The 22,298-nt window shown below is 38.4% G+C and overlaps 1 protein-coding gene across 10 annotated transcripts in view; it reads right to left on the bottom strand.

Moving 5' to 3' along the window:
* Positions 1–18,529, bottom strand: part of ank1a (ankyrin 1, erythrocytic a) — a 100,977-nt gene extending 82,448 nt beyond the window's left edge. For 5 of the 10 annotated variants that reach the window (XM_028034497.1, XM_028034499.1, XM_028034498.1 and 2 more), the window contains exon 1: positions 18,169–18,528. In XM_028034497.1, coding sequence (XP_027890298.1) covers positions 18,169–18,294 — 126 coding nt within the window. In that variant the 5' untranslated portion in view covers positions 18,295–18,528. Of the gene's footprint in view, positions 1–18,168 lie in introns of all 10 variants that reach the window. The other 5 variants (XM_028034504.1, XM_028034505.1, XM_028034503.1 and 2 more) reach the window with 4 other exon arrangements.
* Between the last annotated feature and the right edge of the window lie 3,769 nt (positions 18,530–22,298).

The raw sequence follows: 22,298 nt of genomic DNA, 5'->3' as shown, positions 1-22,298 counted from the left end.
TATGAATAAAAACAGATTAAGGTACATTTGGAAGAGTTCTTTAAATAAATGTGATAATTTTCAATCTTCTTTCTCTTTCATTTTGCTTCTTTCTCTTCATTTTGCTGTCGATCAAGCTTCATGACTGAAGTGCTGAATCCTTACTGAATAATTGATGGTGCTGCGTAACAGTATTGCAGACCAGTTCTGATTTGCTGCACTGGATAGGAGGGAGAGGCAGTTGTTAATACAGGCTGTGTGTGTGTGTGTGCGTGTGCGGGTGTGTGTGTGTGGGAACTGCATGCTCTGCTGATATCTGGGACAATGTGTGGCTGTGTGTATCGGATGAACATGGAGTCCTCCGGAGGACTCAGACACAGCGATGCAATTGATTCTTCATGAGAGACACACAGTTCTCGGTCTATGACACCTCCCATCTTCTCTCTTTGTGTCTTTTAGAAAATTTCCGAGCCAACAAGTCAGAGTATCTTGCTGACTGCGCCAACTCCAAGCTGTCAACCTGCTCAGATGGTAGACAAGACTTTGAGAAATCAAAGATACATCAAATCTGATCTGACCAGCAGAGGGAGCTATAATCCATCCATCCCTCTATCCACCTCTGATGTCCTCATAACTGGAAGACTATATATCAGATATAATTTACAGTATTCTTTCATCTTCTCCAGGTTATCTAATCTGTCATTTTCTACCCTGCAGTTATTTTATTTTTATCATGATATTGCAGGAGACAGACGTTTGACTTGCATGTTGTATTAAGTAGGAACAAACATGGTCAGTGTTAATATACATTCTTAGTTATGGTCATTCAGTACAATATGCTGTAAATGCACTCAATGGAGCAAATGTTTAAATGTCTCAGGGAGGTGTGATTATTCAAATGAACACCTCTAAATATATTAAGAAGTGATGCACAAGGCTTAATTAATTGTGAATCTAAATTATAAGTAATGATTCAAATATATACAAGGCATAAAAACCAGTAATAGTTTTGCTAAGTTTGCATTAGTAAAAACCTCACACTTTTAGTTCCATCACAAAGACCTTTGCATGATGCTGGCTGGAAATTTGACCATTCTTGTCAGAAACAAGGTAGGGATTTGGTTTTAAGAATAGTTGAAATTTGAAACTTAACGTTAGTCTATAATATCTATTTTTAAAAAGTTCCAATTATTATTTTTTATGTTGTCCTAGTCGGGTGACATTTCCACCATTTAATAAGAACAGAAAATCTAGTTGTTGGTTTGAGGAGAATCTAGTCTTCAGTGTACATTAATTCATCCTCTATTTGGATGAATTAAGTTGATGCTACCATGATGCTACCATGATGCTACCATGATGCTACCATGCCTGACAGCAAGGTACTACATGGTCTGAAAGTGTCAACAAGACTTTATATTTTTATGACCAGTTATTTTCATCTTTCTCTCCTCAGACAGTAAAAATGTTTTCCAACAGCATTTTGGCTTGTCCATGTGGTCAATTATAAATTTAAGATGAATGTTCAGTCAGTTTTAGAGCAGAAACTTCTCTCTTCTCCAATCTTCCAGTTTATTATTGGCTACTATTGGTGGTTCCTGGGTTGTTTCTGAACATCCTGATACTTAAACCAACTTGATCAAAACTTCTCACAAAACAAACACTAAACATGTGTCTAACCACGCAGTTATGTTGGGTTAAAACTGTTGAACCACCAGAAGTGCTCTTTGCACACAACATCCAGATTTTAACACTCACGCATACACCCCTGCGTGGCATCGACATATTCTGAGCACATTACACAACAAACAGGGCTGAAGTTCAAGAATGCTACCAGTGTGTAACAAAGAAACAGCAGTGAAAGGTAAAAATAAACAAAGTGGGAATGCAGAACCAAGCAGAATTAAATTTGGCACTACATGAAACTACAGCGCATTAATGCTGCATGTACAAATGAAGGCAATGTGTTTAAACAACATGAAAACCCAATTAGAGCATACATTTACTAATTACTAGACTAACTTCTCTTAGTAATGCTTTGACCAAAAACACATTACGCATTTCATTTTTATTCAGCTTAGAACCAATTGAAAAACTCCAAGTATGAAAAAGCCTTACAGACCTAAAACTGACAAAAGGTAAGCACGGCACATCATAAAAACGGCCACAGCGTAAAAAAACACAAGCATAATGTATATTAGGTTTCACACAGTCAGCAGAAACTGCAAAAAAGCAACTAGAATGGAGTGATGACAGCAGATGTGGGGCAAGAAAATTGATGATGGGAAAAGGAAAGACTACAATTATCTCCAGTTTCCTGGCCAAGGACAGACACCAGCTTCAGGGAAGACAAAAGAAAATACTGATGGGACCAAAGTATTGCAAGTTTAGGGGATTTTTATAACATATTTACAAAGAATAATCTGGTAAAAGAGTCTCACTTTAAAAACAGTAGGTAAAATAAGTATTACAACTATACATTTTTTTATTTCCATTCTGACTTTGACAGACTTAGGCAAAAATCTAATATAAGAGTCCATTCAATTCAGCAGGAGTTTTAGTTGTAGTTTAGTTGCAGTTATTCCACAAAATGCTGCAGCTTTCTGCTGTTCTGTTCTCTAAAGAGAAACATGAGCATACAAATGATCCAGCCGATTACTTTGTCAAGTTATCTGCACAATGCAATAGTCTTCATGCATGTAACTGGTAGCTGTAAACTTTAGCCCAGATCCTAAATGTTTAAAACAGCCAATACTGATTTTCTTCAAGAAAAAAAAAAAAGAATGTAGCAACTGACTTTAGGCCAGCTGACCAGCAGTGTGCAGGAACAGGGAATTGAACAATTTCTATATGCCTTTCGCAATCAAAGAAAATTTCTATTGGTTTAGAAAATGACATGATGGACATTTTTGTGGGTTTGCAACTGTGATTATATCAAAGCTCTTTAATTTTGCTTATTCTTAAAACTAACAATTAGTTATCTATGCCATCAAATGTATGGCTGCAAGAAGAAAGGCTGTAAGGCATTATAAATCTTTGGTTTATCAGCATGGTTTTATTGGGAAATTATAATTGTTCAGCTCATATTAAAACATTATGTTAAGTATTCACAGTAATCATATACTAAACTGGGATTTAAAAAAAAAAAATTATTTAATATTTCCATTTAAAATACTGAGTCTTTCTCCTTGTGAGAAAAGATCACTAAAACTTTTGCAGGTTCACATATTGACGAATAATTAAACGTATCACTTCACACTATAATTTGCATATGGTTGTTTTTTCTATGGAGCAACTTAAATCTGCACACATCCTCTTGTCATATTCAATAAAGATTAAAGACTAAAAGGTGTGAGCTTAACATGATTTTCACTTTGAGAAAGTTTCCTCAAAGTATTGTAAATAAATACTACAATTAGGTAGCAAATTAACGCATTCAGTGTTTAAATATGCAGCAATCCCTGCTTTATCTCCTTTACACGTTATAGATATTCTTCAGAAATTTTTGCATCCAGAAGATGCAAAAATTGCCACACAGAACAACCCAGAGGCAGTAAAATGGCCACATAAAGAGGAATCTATATTAAGCACATCTATAGACGCTCTCTCATTTACAGACACACATTTGCATCAGATGCAGAAGCCACCCAGTATGCAGTTACACTTCGGTGCCCTGGGGTGCTAAGGACGAAGTCACAGCACTCTATGCTCTGACAAACATTTCCTCCATTATCACCACAGTAACTGTCCTACATCGCCTCAAGCTCCACAATATATTCGCCTTCACTTATGCTCTGCATGGAGTCAATGAAAGAAAGGATGAAAAGAAAAGTGGCTACAGTGGCCAGGAGAAAACAAAATAGTGGAAGAAGTGCTTGTATACAAAGAAAAAGGAGAAACACCAACAAAAAAAAGACAGACGACACGATGAATGTAGCCATGTCAACAGTATTTGACTTCAGCCCCATCAATAGCAATGAATTATTCACAGAAAAGAGCCTTTCCAGATCCATCAGTCTTTTGGTGTTCATCTGACCAAACTGTGTTGGTAAAGATAACAATCAAAGATGACACAGTGCTCTTCTGTGGTCATCTGATCAATCTTCTGCAAGGGAAAGACAGCTTGTGGTTGTGCAGAAAATTATTTATGGATGTCCGAGTGAGCATCTTAATGTCAGTGTGTAGATGACATGTAAAGGCCTTTGTCTGTTTTGAAAGTGAGAAAGTAAGAAATGTGTCTGAATCCACTGTAAAGTTTCAAGCACAAACATCGGTGTACAGATTTTTCATTGATAGACTAACAAAAAGAAGGCAATAATCCTGAAGCTTAAAGTGATACATGGTTTCCAAATATTAGATTTTTTGGGCTGAAAATCAGAAAAATGTACAATGGATTTTTAATAAACCTCCCAGATTCAATTCTTTGTAGAACCCAATGTTCAACTTCAAGCTTCAAATTCCAAATCTTTTCATAGATTCTGGATTTAATTTATACTTGGACTTTGACTGGGTCATTCTAACACATGAATCTGCTTCAGTCTAAGCCAATGAAGCTCTATTTTCTTCTTTAATTTTGAAGTACTACCAAGTCAAAATTTTGCTCTAATTTTGCTCTATCAGCTAAAACCCGACAAAAATCTAGTGGCCATTGTGGTTTTAACATAGCAAAATGTGAAAAACTTCGAGTGGTATGAAGAATGTTGCAAGATGAATTTAGAAGGATAGAGCCCTGCAAATTGTCAGAGACAAAGACATGACGCGTTTGTCCCCAAAACGTAACTTAATCCAACTCCAAAGCCCAGATTTAACACTCAAAAATCACAGTTTACCTCAAGTACGAGACTTGAATTTTGAATTCTGTCTTTCTATGAGATAAATAATCTCTCGTGTTTCCCCAGATTTTCAAATAAATCATTATCCTCTTGTTCTTCAGAAGTAACTCTTTAATTTGACAAAACTTGTAATACTGAATGTTTAAAAAAATAATAATAGTGAGATAAATACAAAATTATGCATGTCAAAGTTTAAAACAAATCTATGCAAAGTTTAAAAAGAAAGTAGTGTTAAACTCCAGCATATCTGGATTATGTAACTAAAAAAGGAGAAGCAAATGAAGGGGATTTCAGTTTTTCCATCAGAAGAAACTCTTCTGCATGAACACTAGGGGGCGACATCTAACCCTCTCGACAGAGCACAGTGCTGACTAAGAGCTGGCTGACGGGGTGTGTGTGCCAGGTCTGTATGCTTACATGAGATCGAGAACAAGGTGTAGTTGACCTTGTGAAGTTGCTGCCTATAAGTAGAATTTCCTTTAACATCAAGAGTTAAAAACCCCTTACCATGGATCTCAACATATTTAATATGCAGAGAGAAACAATACGGGAGTAGTACAACAACAATTGCCTGATAACCAGATCAAAGGTTGCACAAATGGATGTGGTAGAAGCTGGTTTATCCACATCTCCCACTTCCCTGCCCATTAAAACTGTAGCTTGCTGAAGCAGTAAAAGTCATGGAGGCTTCGCACATCTTTCTTCCTCTCATTGTTGCTCATTTAATCTCTTTAAATGGGAGTCTATGGTGTTCAACTCAAACTCAGAGAAAGAGAGAGAGAGAGAAGTGTTAACAGACCATGATCTTGCAGTGTTGCAATGTGCCTCAAGTGACTGCAGCAGAGAGAAGGAAGAGGGTTGTCTGTGTTGAAGCAGGAGAATTGATTATGGGAGGGTTGAAGAAATGAACTCCAGCAGGGGGGAGAAAGAGAACAAGGGAAGGAGATGGGCACTGGAGGTGCAGCATCTGCTCAGGGAAAATCTCCGAGGTCAGCCAATTAGACGTTGGGCGACACTGCTATCCTCCCAGCTAGCTTGTAAATCCTTTCCCACAAGACATGCCACGTGTCTCTCTCCAATGAACAAACGAGTTCACCAAGAAGCAAAAAGACTGAATGGCGTTAAACATAGGCAGGTCAGTGCTGGCCCTGTCACTCTAGATAGCAGGAAAACCTGCAGGGGACAGTAAAGAATGAAGCTGGTAAGAAGCCACAGTCAAGGAAAGCAGTTGTGGAAGTGCAATTGCCAGCTGCTATACTCCAAATGAACTGTAAGTTACCTAAAGTGCATTATAGTAAAGAAGAGTAAAGAAAATAGAGAGACCTATCATTTTGAAATAAAATGACACCGTATTCACAGATGAATGGTGGTTAGCAGTCTCGTCAAGGCCGTTAAAAACTTTCTGGAGCAATTCCAAAGGTTACATGCTTTCACTCAGTCTTTCTGAATACATTCCCACTATCTTTCCCCTTACAAACACAGAAAGTCTTTACTATGACACCTTTGTAATTCAAAAACATAAAACAAAACCTTGCAGCCAAGAGAAGTTGATAACTTCATGGGTTCATGCAACGCAACATATGACTTTGTCATTTGTTTTTGACCTTTATTTCATTTAACCATAGTATATTAGTTTCTGGTTAAGGAATTAGAAAATCTGTCTCTCTAAAATAGCCTTTTGATGCACTGCAATATTTTCAGCAGATGATGTAAAACATGTTTTAACAAGTGATACCAGCTTTATGTCATGGGAAAAGATGGTGACATTTCTGAGACGAGGGGGTTTACAAATTATTAAGCTTTTAATAACTGGTCTGTAATTCCACAGCACTGTGACATAAGGATTAGATGATTCAAGAAATCTGCACTCTGTTAGGATTTGTCATAAAGTAATATGTCACACACAACCAAACAGCTTTTGTAACTTACTGCTCATTGCCTTTAAAGTGTCAGATTTGTACCTGCATTCAGGAGAGTAACAAGCCTCCAACCTCTGAGCAGTCCAGCTAACCCTAAAAATGCCCTAAAAATACATTAAAAACTGGACTTTGTTTAGGTTTTGTGTGGACTGCACAAAATTAATATACTTATTTTCATCCGGATCTTATGTGATAGACTAACTCAAAGTAGTGCATAACTGAAGTGTATAGAAAATGTTTTATGATGTTTTATTTATTTTGAATGAAATGTGTGTAATACTCTTCCTTTACTCTGACAGCCCAAATAAAATGCAGGGTCAAAAGCCGCTGTCAGAATCAAGTCAACAGGCCGTACCTGTGCATATGTGAATCCTGATATGTGTCCAGCTGTTTTGTAATTCTTTAGAGGTTAGATTATTAGGGAAGAAACAGGATCATGAAGACCAAAGATCACAGCAGACAGGTCATGGGGAAATTTGAGAGTTTAAAGCAGCATAATTTGGCTACTTTGGAAGAATGGCAAAAAAGAAAGACATGACCAGTCCTGTTTGCAGCTTGCTGCACGTCACACACACGAAGCTGCTTTGTTTAGATGAAACCAAAACGTAACTTGTATCATGAAGACACTGTGCTAAAGAAGGTTAACACAGCATATCACTCTGGAGATGGATTAGGATAACACTGGATACTTCTAAAAACCAAAAGATTTCACTCTATAGAGACGCTCCACCTTTTAGCAGGATGCGTGTCAAAAACCATGCTTCACAATTGCAGTAAGCACTACTTTATGTTGGCCTTTCAAATAAAATCTCAACAAATCACATTAAAGCTTGTAGTTGTGATACCACTACATTTGCAAAGTGTAACATTTTACTGTTTTGCTTTTCCTTTACTTCTCTGTATCGCTTCCTTTGAGTAGGATTCCTTCACACCAAACACCTGCACGCTATCGCTAACACATAAGGTGCTTCCCACACACACACCAAATGGTCCTATGTTGGCAGGCTTGCCTTGAATACACAAATGTGTAACAGCTTGGGCTTGGAGCTAAACATAGAGGCCAAAAATTACGTTCCATCACAATCCCTCTAAATATAATGAGACCTTCGCTGTGGTGCCATTAGAGAGATCAGTGGCATTTATGCTCTTGTGGACCTGAGTCCACAAGAGCATAAATTCGGTAGTTGTTCTGAACCAGTAAAAAGAAACTATAGATGCATCAAGTTATAGCACCCATATATATTGCTTAAAGCAGAGCACACAAGACGGATGAAGTTGTTTTCTACCAGGCAAAGCAGAGCAGATCAATACCGTAAATGGTAGACAGCCCATTGCAGATGTTCTAGCTCTGTTCTATTAACCCAAGAGTCTGAGGATTTCAACGCAGGGCTCAGAGTACCTGGACATCAAACTGCACTGAGCTCGCTGCCTCACCTCCTGTCCTTTCCACCCTCATCAGCCACAAGGAGCATAAAGGGAAAGAGCTCAGGCTGGATAACAGACACCAAACACCAAGCTTTTTCCCAACAAGCTGTCCGGAGAGGACGTATCAAATTCCTCCTCTCAGAACATATCACCTCATTCTTTCTCCTTCTTTTCCTCTTTTTGTATAGATGTGATGAGGATCCATTTCAATAACCCCGATCTCTCAATTCTTGTTTCAGGCAGTTATGTAACAGCTGCACTACCAGAATAACAATTGGAAAAAGAGATTAGCACAATCGGCCAAGGAGAGACAGACGGAGGGAGGGGAAGGATGAGGGGAGAAGATGGAGCAAAGGAAGGGAGGGAGGGAAAATCTAAGGAAGCCCCTTTCAATAATGACACATCAGTTGTAGTTGTGTGAGAGCAAGCTCACACCGATGCTGCAAATCTTAATTCCTGAACGCAAACCTCTGTTTGTTCTTTGAGTGCTGCAGTGATGCACGTTTTGTGAATTCAGCTTTAATGAGAATCACCAGCCAGGAAGCACAACAATAAACAGAGATCCCCAGGCTTTTCAGCATTATCAAAATGATGCATCATTTTTTTTTTTTTCATTCATTAGGGTGTTATGAGGACATAACAAGCAGGTGAAGATGAATGTGGCTTCGGACTTGGAGAGTGAATTGCTGCAGTAAGGTGAAAACTGTGGTGGGGAGCTTTGAGCGTGCATTTAAAAATATCTTGAGGATTCACAGTTTTAGGGAAGCCTCAGCTCTGCAGAGAGAGGCTGCCTTGTGAATATTTGATGTTATTTCTTGTTTCTCTTTTAAAACAGAAGGCTACCACTTGTGGGAGTAGGGACTTTTTCTGATTATTGAATTTTCTAAGACATTTGATTTAAAGCTATTATTCTCTGCTACCTCATAAATGGAGTTTGTGTTCGTCCAAACAGAAGTACTGAGGATGGAGGACCTCTAACTGGCCCCACATGTGCTTTTTATACACACTTTAATTAAAGCAGAGCAGGTTGCAGCTTTTCACTATGGCTCCAAGAGCCAGACTCAGTAAAACTATGTCGCAGGTACCTTCAACACGAGTGAGAGCCTCAGCTAGACCTGCAAAATCATCTGTCATGGAGGCTGTACAGGACCACAGTCCCCTGAAGGCATACATGATATGGGATTTATTAGACTCAGAGAAATGAGTGAAGGCTGCGCAAAGAGAGGAGGGATATATAGACTGCAGGTTGGTAAAACTGGTGATAAGTCGAGATGTAAACACACTGTAGCTAACATACATGAAGATTTGATTTATTCTTTTAACTCCAACTACAACGCAATTTAAAAAAAACTAATTCTAACCTGAATTTAGAATCCCTCTAACAGAACAGTTTCTGGACCCAAAAACTATCTGTGTCAAACAGAAGGATGAAACTTTCACAACACGAAGCAGAAATAACAACAGATGTTTATTATTGCCACCACACATTGAGCAGGAAAGTAAAAAAAAAAATTCCAATGCTCACTATAAGAGAACTGCATCAAACATCTCAACTATGAGGGACCATCTATAAAATCTACTGGTTGTGAGTAATACCATAAAAAAATGTTCTGCTGTACCATCAACGGATGTAAATGTGGGTAGTCTGTTAAACTCCAAGGAGTTTAGTATGATCTGCTTCGGTCAGATGAATTTACTCTGACTTTTTGTGCCTGTTTTGCTTCTAAAGGTCTTAGTAACATTGAAATAGTGCACAGCATAATAATTCTTTAAAATCAGATTTTAAGTAAAATTCTGGTAAACTCAGAAAACTGGAAATCTGTGGTCAATAGGCCTTTCAGAAGTCTAAATGTCAAACATACCGTATATTCCCATATCACAAAGGAAATGATTAATCAGACCTGAGGTCTTCCTCCAAGACCAGCTCAGTCCCCAGACCTCTGGTCCCGCTGTCTTTATGATCCATGTGAAATATGTGAAATATTAGAGCAGAAGCTGTTCTTCTGGCAAAATGACAATGTACAAAGTGTGACAGAAGGGCTGCAGAAAAGTGCTGCACTGGTAATTGTGTTAAACAGCCATCCCCACACACACACACACATTTTATAAGTTAAATCAGCTTTATGGTTGGATTTGTTTTCAGAGTGAATTTACACCGTTTCAATAAAACAATATATTTGAAGGCTTTAAGCATACCTTTACCACTGGTGCCAACAAATTTGTACACAGCTGTGTTTAGATAGTAAAGAACAAAGTGTTTGTTTCTGCTGATTCAAGCAGCAGAGCTAACCAGTTATTGCTGGTTTCATATATTTTATTATACAACTTTCTTACCTGTCTGTCGCTCAGTTTAATTTACATGCTACAATAAAAACAGATCCTCAATCAAAAACAAGGCTATATTGCAAAAATAAATCCAAAAGCTGAATGAAATCAGCAGCATAGTTAGAGATCCGATAACTGACTGTTCATAAACGAAGCTTGAGTCTCAAATAAATGTAGAAAAAGAGGATTTCCTTCGCTGTTTGTGCAAGATGGCCTGCTTTAAAAATATCTGAAGTTGTTAATCCCCCAGCTTTTTAATGCGTATGTTTCCTCACAGAAACAAATGGCACAAAAAACTTCAACAGTCAGCATGTTTTAGTTAGAGAAATCAGACGGAAACAGCCAAGTTTGGAGCAAAATTAAAAAATCCAGTCAAAAACATGATCAGATAATTAGGAGTTCATAAGACTTTACAATAAAGTGCTGTGAAAATAGTATTTACCCCATTGCCAAGATAAATATTTCAAATCAAACTAATAAACAATGGAGATTTACAAAAAATACTCGATGATAACTCATCCAGGACCAGAGGTCACAGATTATGATTCAACAAGATAGTTGATAAAAGTAGCTAAATGTGAGCGATACAAGGCTAGTATTAGTGTTACTAAAATGTAAACAAAGGCAGGTCTTGCATTTCCCCAAAACATCTTTATTTTACTAATAATTTGATTAAACATTTAAGCTTCAAGACATTGACAACTTGCTGCTGTTGATGGAACAACAGAAAATCCTGATGAAAAATGCCCAACTATCAGTTCATGACCTTATCAAGTGCAGTCAAACTCAAGACTTAAATCTGATTCTGATTGTATGTTAATCTGTTTCTAATCTAAAACAGATTAAAAAACACCAAATAAGTTTGATTTATACTAATTTTACAAAGAGGAATGTGTCAATGACGTGACGTATGGTTCAACGCCTTGTCAGGTTTAAGGGCTAAAGTTACTTTTCTTCACTGAGCCAAGTTGATATTTTTTCACTCAATACATTTTTATAAAGAGGCTTTCCAAAAAACGTTACTGCACATCCGATTATTGCATCTTCTTCTGCTTATGGTCCATTTTATTAGGCCACAATTATGTCAACCAAATGAGACGCTCTTTGTTATTGAGTGGCTCCCACAGTCACCAAAACAGTGACAGCAGATTTGATGCATTAGAAAGCAGCTAATCAACCAACGTGATGAAAAGCTTAACTAAACCATAACCTTAAGGCGATGCATCCAACAGCGAGAGAAGTCAGTACAAGGAGTTCTGGGAACAAAAGGAAGCCATGGATCAGCCTGATGCTGCTTACCCAGCACTTTATACAGACACGATTAAGCACAGTACCACAGCTACTTCTGAAAAACAGAAAATCTCTCTAATTTCTCATTCAGAGCACAAAGTCAATATTTACTCAGGGGTTTAAAAATAGCTTCACATTTTGAGAAGCATATTAATGTAAAGAAATTAAATGGTAAATCAGCTTCTTTCCCATTTTCTTTAAAAGTTAAACATTGCCAATGAGCAATTTAATCTTAATCTCCAGCCAGTATTGACAATATTTTGATCTGTCTAACTTTAAAGAAGAATATCAAAGCTTTTCTAATGTTTTTATTAACTATAAGCCATGTGTACATTTTATGCCATATTCCTTTGGGAAGAAAAATACAAATAAAAATGTATTTTCTTCTAGCTTTTGAAATTAAATTTAGAAAACTTGAGATGAAATATAAAATCTTATTTGACATAGAAACAGTTAACAGGTATCAAAACATTAAGATGATCCTTCAATAATTGCAAAAAGGAAAGAATTATGACATTTACAACACAAGCAGAGGTAAGTTTAAATTGTGTTGACATGCTAAACTCAAAGCAAAGACAGTCTAAAAAATTTAAAATTACCAATAAACTCCTGAAAACTAATCAAATATTTGAGGAAATTGTGGCTATTTTGTTTGTTGTATGCTGATTTTCAAAGTTATACAATAGAAATTATGTTAAATATTTTACAAAAAGTTTATCCACATTCTTGGGTATCTTGAAACAAAATGGCAAGCTGTTATTTCCAAATTCTTGCTTTTCTGAAACATTTAGGCATACAAATTATTTTGTTCAAGAATAACTGATTTTCTTAATATGCCACAATATATATTCTAAAGAAGAATATCAAAGCTTTTCTAATTTGGACATATTTACTTTAAAGTAAAGTGACATTATTTAAAACAGAAACTGATGCAGACATTCATTAGCTCTCCACGGCTAAATAGCTCTAGAAATAAAAGCCGTAGATGGAGAAACTAAGCTGATTATTGGCATGGAGAGGTTAATAGAATAAAGACGTGCAGAGGTTTTAAAAACCATCTATGGCTGCATCTGGTTGAAAGCAGCAGCCAACATTTTCATTACAAGACCTAAAAAAAATTCAGCTACTTGTAAATATTTCTTGTAAATAACACACAGTGGGGAAACTAAATGAGTTTAACTCAGTCCTATTAAGGCTGCTTCAAACATAAAGCAGACAAGCTATGGCTAGCATATCTAGCCAGCTAACATCAGGTTATGTTACTCTTAAAAAACAGAAAGTCAACCCTTAGCCCAGGCCAAAAAGGTATTGCATGAACCAGCATCCTAACTTTATGCATCAGAGTCAAAATGACCCTAAATAAATGTTATAACTGGTGCTACTAATCAGCAGTTATAACATGAAAATATCAATAATAAATTTTGTCTTTTGGTTGTAGCAAAACGCAAACAAATCATGATGTGCATATTTATTTCATTTTTGTGTAAATACCATAGCACTATACTTTTAACTCAAGGTTATCATACCAAAGGAATCTTGTAGCACCCCATGCTTACTTCAGGGTTATGATTACACATGAGGTCATAAAGGACATTTAGATAAATTATTCACTCTGATGACTGTAACTGTGGTACAGATAAGCAGGACTGATCTGCAGACACCGTGAAGCTGCTGGCTTTGATGCTGTTAAGACACTATGTTTCTAATCCACTCCCACAAACCTGAAAACACAAAGTCACATAAATACACGGCAAAACACCTCAGCACAAATCTGTTATAGACAGCAAGACATTAAGTTGATCGACAGCTCCGCTTGCTGTTGAGGCGTGGAAGGTAGGAGATACATTTTGGAGGGCAGACGGAGACGTTGTTGGAATGCTGATCTGCTCCAGCCTCGTCTGGTTTACATGAAGACAGGTTGAGGGCAGAGCTATGAGACAGTGCTGTCTAACTTTGCAGTGTTCACTAACAGCCTTTTGAGCCGTGGCATTCTGCACCAGTGCAGCTCATTTTTACCGCTAAGGTGCCTGATGGGCTGCTGTGCATTTACAGCCAACATACTGCCAGACAAATATGCCAACAAAGCAGCGCAGTGCATCCTGAGCAGACTTATTGTATTGATGAGTTTCAGAGTAAGCACTACTGATAGGCCACAATGCTTCTTTGCACTTGAGCAGCCAAAGAATCCAGTGTAAACAGAAAGGCTGGCCTTTCTATTGCAGCATTTCATTCAGTCTCAAAATTTTTTAAAATGCTTAGTTCAGTGTAATAAGTTCATAAAATACATTCTCTGGAAGTTTAAATTGATTGAACTATGTGTCAACAATATTTAGGCAATTAAATATGGGTCCATTTATCCTTTACAAACTGTTGTACATTTATAGATTTTTGGTTAAATTTCCACCTATTTTTAATAAATACAAACGTTTGCTGTTAATAGTTAACATAATAAAATTAGTCAGGTTTTATGTAACTGCAAACATTTATCAAAAAGATTGTAAGGACACCTTGCAACTGCTTTCTCAAGACATTTATGGTCTAAAAATCACAAGGTTTATACTTTTCCTTCCTTCTACATGTGAAACCTTGTATATATCGTCTCCCTACAGCTACAGCTATGGCATGGTGAATAAAGAAAAATGTGACTTATTATTGTCTAGATCTAATAAGAATATAATGAAATACTAAAACTTGTTTTTAAATACAAATTCTTTTTCTAAAAAACAGGAAAGGGAAAATGGTTTAATAAAATATAATTTTTCAGCAATTTGACAAACTGCACAGTGATCCTAATCTAGACTGTTTCTTAGTTTTTAAGACTGTAATGTAATAAGGTGGTGATGCAATCAGTGTGGACAAGTTACATTTTTTTTACTTATATCAGGAAAAGATGACGAGAAAATGATTATGTAATATTAAAGTTCAATGTTTTGGTCAAAACTTTGCCATAAAAGAAATAAAACCAGATCACTAGTTTCCTGGTAAGAACAGACAGAAGGTGAATCTGAAAACTATCAACTACACTTTAGATCATGATCTACAAAATGTAAGTCAAAATATATATATATATAAGCTGAACTCACAATGTAACAGATGTAGAAAATATTTCAAACTCAACGTGTCCTATGATCATGTAAGAGTCTCTAAGCTGTTTTTTACACTCTGGAAAAAATGTACTAAAACCTGCAGGTATTAAGTTTTTCCCATTTTTGTCCCTCATGCTGACTTAAGACAAAGATCGCAGCAAAGCACAACTTCATGGCTGCTGTCACAAGGTAATCCCTGACACATCAAAGCTGTTGGACACAAAAGCACATAAAAGAGGTGAAAATGGGTGCTGACCAGGACAATATAGGCGTTGTTCGCATCCTGACAATGCTCATTTTGCAAGAGGAGCAAACTCATCAATAAAAGTAATTTGAGGACAACATTATCCACCACTCAGCAGTTGACCTGCGCTGTACAATGCCACAACACCGTGGAGCTAATTAAAACGCAACTTTCACCCATTGATGAGGAATTGTAGTTTTCATTCATCTGTAGATGAAGATTTATGTGCTCACAAGCTCCACACAGTCATCAGAAACAGCAACACATTTTTACCTCATGCAGAGAGGAGTGAAAAATTGCATCTTCAAAAATTAAAAGAAATTGATTGAAAATAAATTAGGCCTTTGACTTTAAAAGCCGCACTAGGATAATTATAGACAATCGTTGCCCCTGACTTAACCTAAAGGAAATTTGCCACAACTGAAAGGTCAAAAAATTACACAGGCAAATCACTCTGCATTTTGGAGGCTTACCTTGTTTAAACCTTAGATGTTTAGATTGTTATGCTCCTGAATGGTAAAGTAAACAACGTGGAAAGACTGAGGGAGCAATCTGGGGCTTCGAAAAGAAAAACTGTAGCAGCTTCTGAGTCTGGTAAAGGAATAAGAGATATTAGAAGGATTAAAAATTGGTTGTCCTGTTACCAAAAAATTGATTTCAGGTGGAGTAAATTCAAGCCGAGGTTTGGCTCTCCAAGCAAATCTTGAATAGCCAAGCAGAGAGCAGAGTGAAAGATGCTAAAAACAGACTCCAAAACCCCTAAAATTTCCTTTTCATTTAGAGGTGTACAAGGAGTTTGTTCACTGAAAAACAGACAATTTGCCAGAGATTTAGGCAGAAACTTGAATTATGTGGACACCAAAACCAAATATATGTTTGATGTAAACCAATCACATCATCCAAGGAAAAAAATATCATGCCAACAATGAAGCATGGAGGCAAAAGTGTCATTATTTGGCATGCTTTGCTGAAGCAGGACCCGACCAGCTCAGCATCATAAAACCCACCATACATTTGACCAGGTATCACAGAATACTTGAGAAAAACAAAAAAAGACTTCAAGCCGAACTTGACCATGAAGATGTCGATTATCCAAAAAATAAGAACTAAGACCATGGAAAGTCACAGAGAAGCAGAATCAAAGCCCGGATCTTGATATAATTCAGTTTCAGTGGGAAGATTTCAACCTGCCTTCACATGCAGGAAACCCCTCAAACATCTTCCAGCTGAAAGTGAAGAGCAGGGCAAACCTTCCTCACACTGAGGTCAGAGACTGGTAGATATAAGGTCTCTGGAGTTATTCAGCCAAATAGAGACTGGCTATTAAAGACTTTTTCTTCACTTAGAAAAAACATTTTTGCTGATATCTTTTAATGTGAAAACAAGGATTAAGTTCTGGTGTTTACCTGCAATTACATCATATTCCACAGAGATAAATTGACAAAAAACACAAGACATTTAAAAGTTTAAAACGTTTAAAAGTGTCTGTCACAAGTACAGTTTTATTCTAGCCACTACTGGAAATCTGTTGACAGGGACATTCATAAAGAGGGGATCACTGCTATTCACCAACCTTCCTAAGAAAACAGGTGTGAATGTAGACTTTAGTTTTTCGACAGCCGGGCAAAGTGTGAATTACTGCCTGGAGAAAGAGCTGAAGGAATCAGGAAAGAAACAATGAGTGACAGAAAGAATCCCTCCAGTATTAAGATCTGCTCTAAAAAACATTAATGGCTACAAGCCAGTGTTAAAAAAAGGAAGGAGAGGAGAGAAGGAGAGGTTATGAAGAAGAGCTGAAGGAGGGAGAGCTTTTCCCAGATTGAAGCTGCATGGTTGTGTAAGAGATAAGAGATGTTCAAATCGAATACCAGACCCTTTAAGTCAAAGTTGAACTGCCTTTGCACCCTCTACAGCACTCCCATCACATCCTCATTCACACTGTAAGAGCAGCAGGCTTTCCCTTCTTGAACTTCATCTTCCAGATAGGCTCAGACTGCACTTTCTCACACAAGCAATATGCACACACACAGTCATCTCTACATTCACTTCCTGAAATAAAAGGTTGATAAGGTATGGCTTTTAAAGAATAGGAGGAGGTGAAGAAAAAAGACCATGGGAGCTTAAACAGCTTAAGTCAGAGTGATGGCATGTGTGTCACTGTGCTGATTAATTTCCATCAAAAACAGAAAAAAAGATCAATCTGAAACAGAAATCTATCTATGTGCAACTGCCTAATAATTTTTCTCTTTGACTTTCTGTTAACTTAGAGATTTTGCTCAAATACATCTGAAAAGTCTTTAAAGTTGCCTTTGAGCCCAGCCTCCCCTGTGGGAAAGAAGAAGCTGTGCTGTGTTTCTGTTCATAAAGCTGTCTCTCCTGCATCAGCGTCAGATTGGTTTACAGCTAGCCTGGCACACAGCACACTCACAGGACGGCTGAACTCGTTTACCGACGACCGGTTTCACCACCAATACACAATCTGCGGATGACTCATTTTCATTAATGAGTTTCAGTGAAAAGCAGCGAGCGTCCAGAGGAATGAAGCAGACCTGATGATGTGGGGGGGGGGATTTATTGCTATAACGAACCTTGCCAGTTGTTCTGCTCTGCCCGGTACTTCTCAGTCAGACAGAAGCCTGCAGGTTATTGCTCTGCAGTCATTACAATTCCTCACTGAGGAGAAAAAAACTGAGAGAGAGAGGGTCTGTTGCAGAGTCAAGCAAGCTTACTGTCCTGGTGGAGGAATAATTCATACTGCATTGTGAAGACAAAGAAAGAGAAGAGGGTAGAAAACGTACTGAGACAGCTGAGACAGGACAGTCGATAAAGCAGTCAGGAGTAGGACAGCATGCAGTGTGTGCTACCATTTCCTCGTGTCTGTATGCACAGGACATACATGTATTTCAGTGTACACACAGTGGAAACACACTCTGGACAGGGTTCCCATGTGTGCCCTGGCACCCCCTGACATAGCATGACAGAGAAAACAGGAGGGTTGTCTCAACCTTTCTAGCCACCCCTCCCAGTCACCCCACCCCTGCCTGCCCCCCACCTGTGAAGGGTCCCAGTACCTTGCGCTTTTTATCCCGGGAGCGACTCCTCTTTCTCAGCCTCTCCTCCTCCTTCTCTTTCTCTTCCTTCTCCAACTGGGCTTCTAAATCCTTGTTCTTGCGGAGATGTTTGGCTGCTTGTGCCATGTTGGTGGTGTTGCTGCTGCTGCTGCTGGTGCGGGTATCTGCGGCGTTGGCGTGTCCAGATCTTGTTACAACGCTCTTGCGGAGGGGACGGGTCTCCTACCTGATGCGGGCCAACACTAGCGCTGCTGCTGACTGTTGTTCCTCTGTGGCCCTGCAGAGTCTGTGAGCGTGCTCACCCTCTGCCTCCTCCTCCTCCTCCTCTTCAGCAGTGCAGTCACACACACACAGCGGCGGTCCTCAGCCGTCTGCTGTGGGATGCTACTGCAGCGAAGCTCTCTTCCTCTCCCTCCCTCTCTCTTTTGCACACTCTTCCCTATCTCACTTTCTGTGCTCAGTTTTTTTCCCTCTCAGGTCTCCCTCCTTCACTAATCCAAAGACAGAGAGTGTATATAACAGTGCACAAACAGGTTTGTCTTCTTTTATAGCTACTTTCCTTCCCTGCATCTCTTCCCCACATGCTGTAAAATGGCTTCGATCCTCCTGCCACCCTCCCCATCAACAAAGATTGCAAAAGGATGAACTGACAGTTGGCAAATAGCAGGAGCAGCTTTAAATCAAAGTCAGCTCTCCCTTCTCATGCTGCATTGATTTTGTTTCCTTTTCCTGTATTTAATTTCCCAGTATCTCATAGACCTGCTGTGTGTCCATCTGTGTAGGATCGCTCGCTGGGCAGTGCAGGGATCCCGTCATCGCCCCCGCCAGTCACGCACATACACACACACGCAAGCACACCAGGATAATTTAGGAAATAAAAAAGACATTCTTAGACATGTATTAGGTATTGGATGGGGGGTCTGCTACTTGTCTACTCCCTACTATCTTTCTGCCCTCCCCCCCACCTCTCTACCTCACTCGCTAATGTTCAGGCGCTGCAGCAGACAGGATCGGTGCCCGTGCAAGGCTGTTGGTGCAGTCTGCATGTTTCTTTCAGAGTGAGGCAGGGAGCAATTACTGTGGATTTCACATCTGTTGGAAAGCAGGAATACTGATTAAAAGTGGTGCTTCATTTATTTCCCTAAATCATATTTTCTTAGCTAAACACAAACAGTGTTTCTTGAAGAAGAGTTATTGTTAAAAACATATACATTTACTATTTCTAATAATGAAGTCCCCCCAAAAAACAAGTGCACAGTAAAAAGAGTGCTAATGGAGTTGGCACCTGTTTACTGGTATTGCTCTGCCTCTCCTCCTCTCTTTGCCTTCCTCTCCACCCTTTTCTTCCCCATTTTCTCCCTCCATCCTCCTCTCTCTGAAACTGCTGGCACAGGCAAAAACAATCCTTTAACATCTCTCTCGCCTGGCTCACTATACATCACACATATAGTTTACAAAGACACTTTAGAAGCACTAACACACCTAGGGTCTGCACACATGCCATCACATGTGCTGACACATACTTAGAGTCATAAAGGTGCTGATGTGATTGCGCTTAGACTCTTTCACATTTTTATACCTGGCTTGCTTTTCTTTCAATTACTGAGTGCCCATTAATAAAATAAAAAAAGGAAAATTGGTCTTTATTCTGATTTCTCCAACTGATTTTTTTCCTTTGGTCTTGCAGTGACTTCTAATATTTATTGAAATAATTATCTGAACCACATTTTAAAAGTCTACCTGACATTTCAGTTGAACACAAATCTAAAAAAATCTTTGCAAAGCCGATTGTTTCTCTGCTGTAACAGTACATCAATAGACAGCCAGTTTATTACCCATTTTTGAGTTGAACAACAAAGTTTAGTATTTGGGTTGCATCCATTAGAAAACTTCCTAAATGCTCTTGTTTAATGTCAGAATATTCTACTACTGTTTGGAGTCATTGATTAGGTGGTTTAAATTAAAAAGAATTTGACATATTGACAATTTAGCAAGTTATTCATGTAGCTAACATGAGTGTCAGTTGTATGTGGGAGAAACCACAACTACTGCTGGATGGTTAGCAGCTTTGTCACACACTGCTGTGAATAGCATCCCATTTTTCCAACAGCATTTATCACAAGTTAACCAAATTTGGATTTGTTGGTCTGTCTGGCATGAACGCCACACCCTCATTCATTCCACAAGTGTTAAACAGGTTTGAGGTCAGGAGTGTGGGCTGGCCTTTCAACTCATGTTCGCAGAGCCAACTAATAATGCATGTGAATGTCAGACCTGAAGAAACTCCTGCAGAGATAAAACATCTCTTACAGTTAAGAAAAACAACAGACAGTAATATTGACAATAGTGTCATTGATAAAGGGCTCAAGTGTTGCACAATTCCAGTAATTATAAAGACCATATAATACAAATGAAATGTAGTGGGATATTGCATTAAATTTACATATATTTTTTTACTTTGCTGTAGTACTGGACTGAGACTAGGTATATGAAAATGTCAAAACCTAAATTACTTGGACCGGTGTTGGCAACAAATAATGCTGAGTAGAACAACCCTAAATTAAAGTGTTGGCAAGACATAAAAAATTAGAAAAAGTTCATAATGTTCCATGAAACATTTCTTTCTTTAAACACTTGCTAGCTAAGTTTTTTCCCATCAGCGCTACCATCACTGCTGATCAGATGTGCTTCTCTACACTGCAGCATGCTAATAAATAAGAGTGGTGATATTGCTTTCTATCTGCAGTGCTACCACACAAATCACTTGCTCATGTGGCCCAGCTATAACACAAACAAACACAAATACTGATGGTGCTGACGGCTCCGTGGCAACAGATCCATCACAATATTGAACCCCTGGGGAATATGTCAGAATGAATCACCAGCAGGAACCTGCTGCACAGTTAATACCATTTTATCAGTTTTATTAAGCTTTGCTCTAGCTGAGAAAATGTACAGCGTTCAACGGTGGATTTTCACACAGAAGGCCTGGTGGTGGTCAGGCCTTCTGACCACCACCAGCAGGCAAGGTGGATTACGTATCTTGAAGAGAGAGAAATATTTTTGTGATCTCACATAAACACAGTTTTCTTTCACTCAACAACCTTGAAGGAGGGTATCGTATATTTTCCAGGTAGATAGTAATATTTCATACCACAATCAAGTAACTATGTTGGCCTCTGTTCTTATAAAAATGCTGTATAGGAAATATATCAAAAATAACTTATAAAAAATCTAACTTTGTAATTTGGTGTCTTGAAATTGGGCCTTTGTCTCTTTAAGAAGCTTTTTCTGACACCCCACATTCAGGGCATCATCACAACAATGCTCTTCCTTGATACCATTTACAACTGTTCTTAGGAACACTGAACTGGGAGGTAGTTTATATGATGAACTCAGACTTGCAGCTCCACAAGGTGTTTGCTATTGCTGCTGCCACTAGCCTGGAGAAGTTGAGTGGGGCAGGGGTGCTTGTCAGGTGGAAGCAGGATAAAAAGGCCGCACTTCCTATGAGCAAAAGTTTACAAAAACCTGAATGACTGCCATGGAAGATTTATGTTAATAATGAGGGAACATAATATATAAAGTTCAAAAAAGTACTTTACAGAATATTCTACCCTTTAAAAGATTCAGCAAGCTTTGTGTTATTGGTGACAGGCTAACAGTCAACAAAAGTAATTAAGTTTTGTGAAACTTAATGCTTGCGACCTATAATGCTTGTCAAATATAAGCACTAAAGGTAAATTTGTAGGGCCATAACTTAGCAGAAATGCCATATTTCAAAAATTGTGGAGATTTGTTTAAGACCACCTCTTCAGGTGGTGTCTTCGTAAGTTTATCTAACGTATACGAACAGCCTGTCGGGTGGTCCTGCCTGGCACTAGAAAAGACAGGTTGTAGAGAGCTGAAGGGAACAAAGAAACGCACAGCTACTGCCTGAGCTCCCTTCAGTGTGATAGCCAGCACCCGCCTGCACATTAACTGCTCTACTGCTCCTCCAGAAACAGTGTTTGGGACCTGACAGAGCCACAACAAACAATCGCAGAAACCCTCTTCAGTGAAAAGAGACAAGGCAGACAGCCCATTCAAAACATGGAAGCTCACTGTGGATAATCTGCCACATTCAGTGA

This window comes from Xiphophorus couchianus, chromosome 12 (assembly GCF_001444195.1).
Source record: "Xiphophorus couchianus chromosome 12, X_couchianus-1.0, whole genome shotgun sequence".
NCBI lineage: Eukaryota > Metazoa > Chordata > Actinopteri > Cyprinodontiformes > Poeciliidae > Xiphophorus > Xiphophorus couchianus.
The sequence above is the reverse complement of the archived record's forward strand: the minus strand, read 5'-3'. Positions and strand labels throughout refer to the sequence as shown.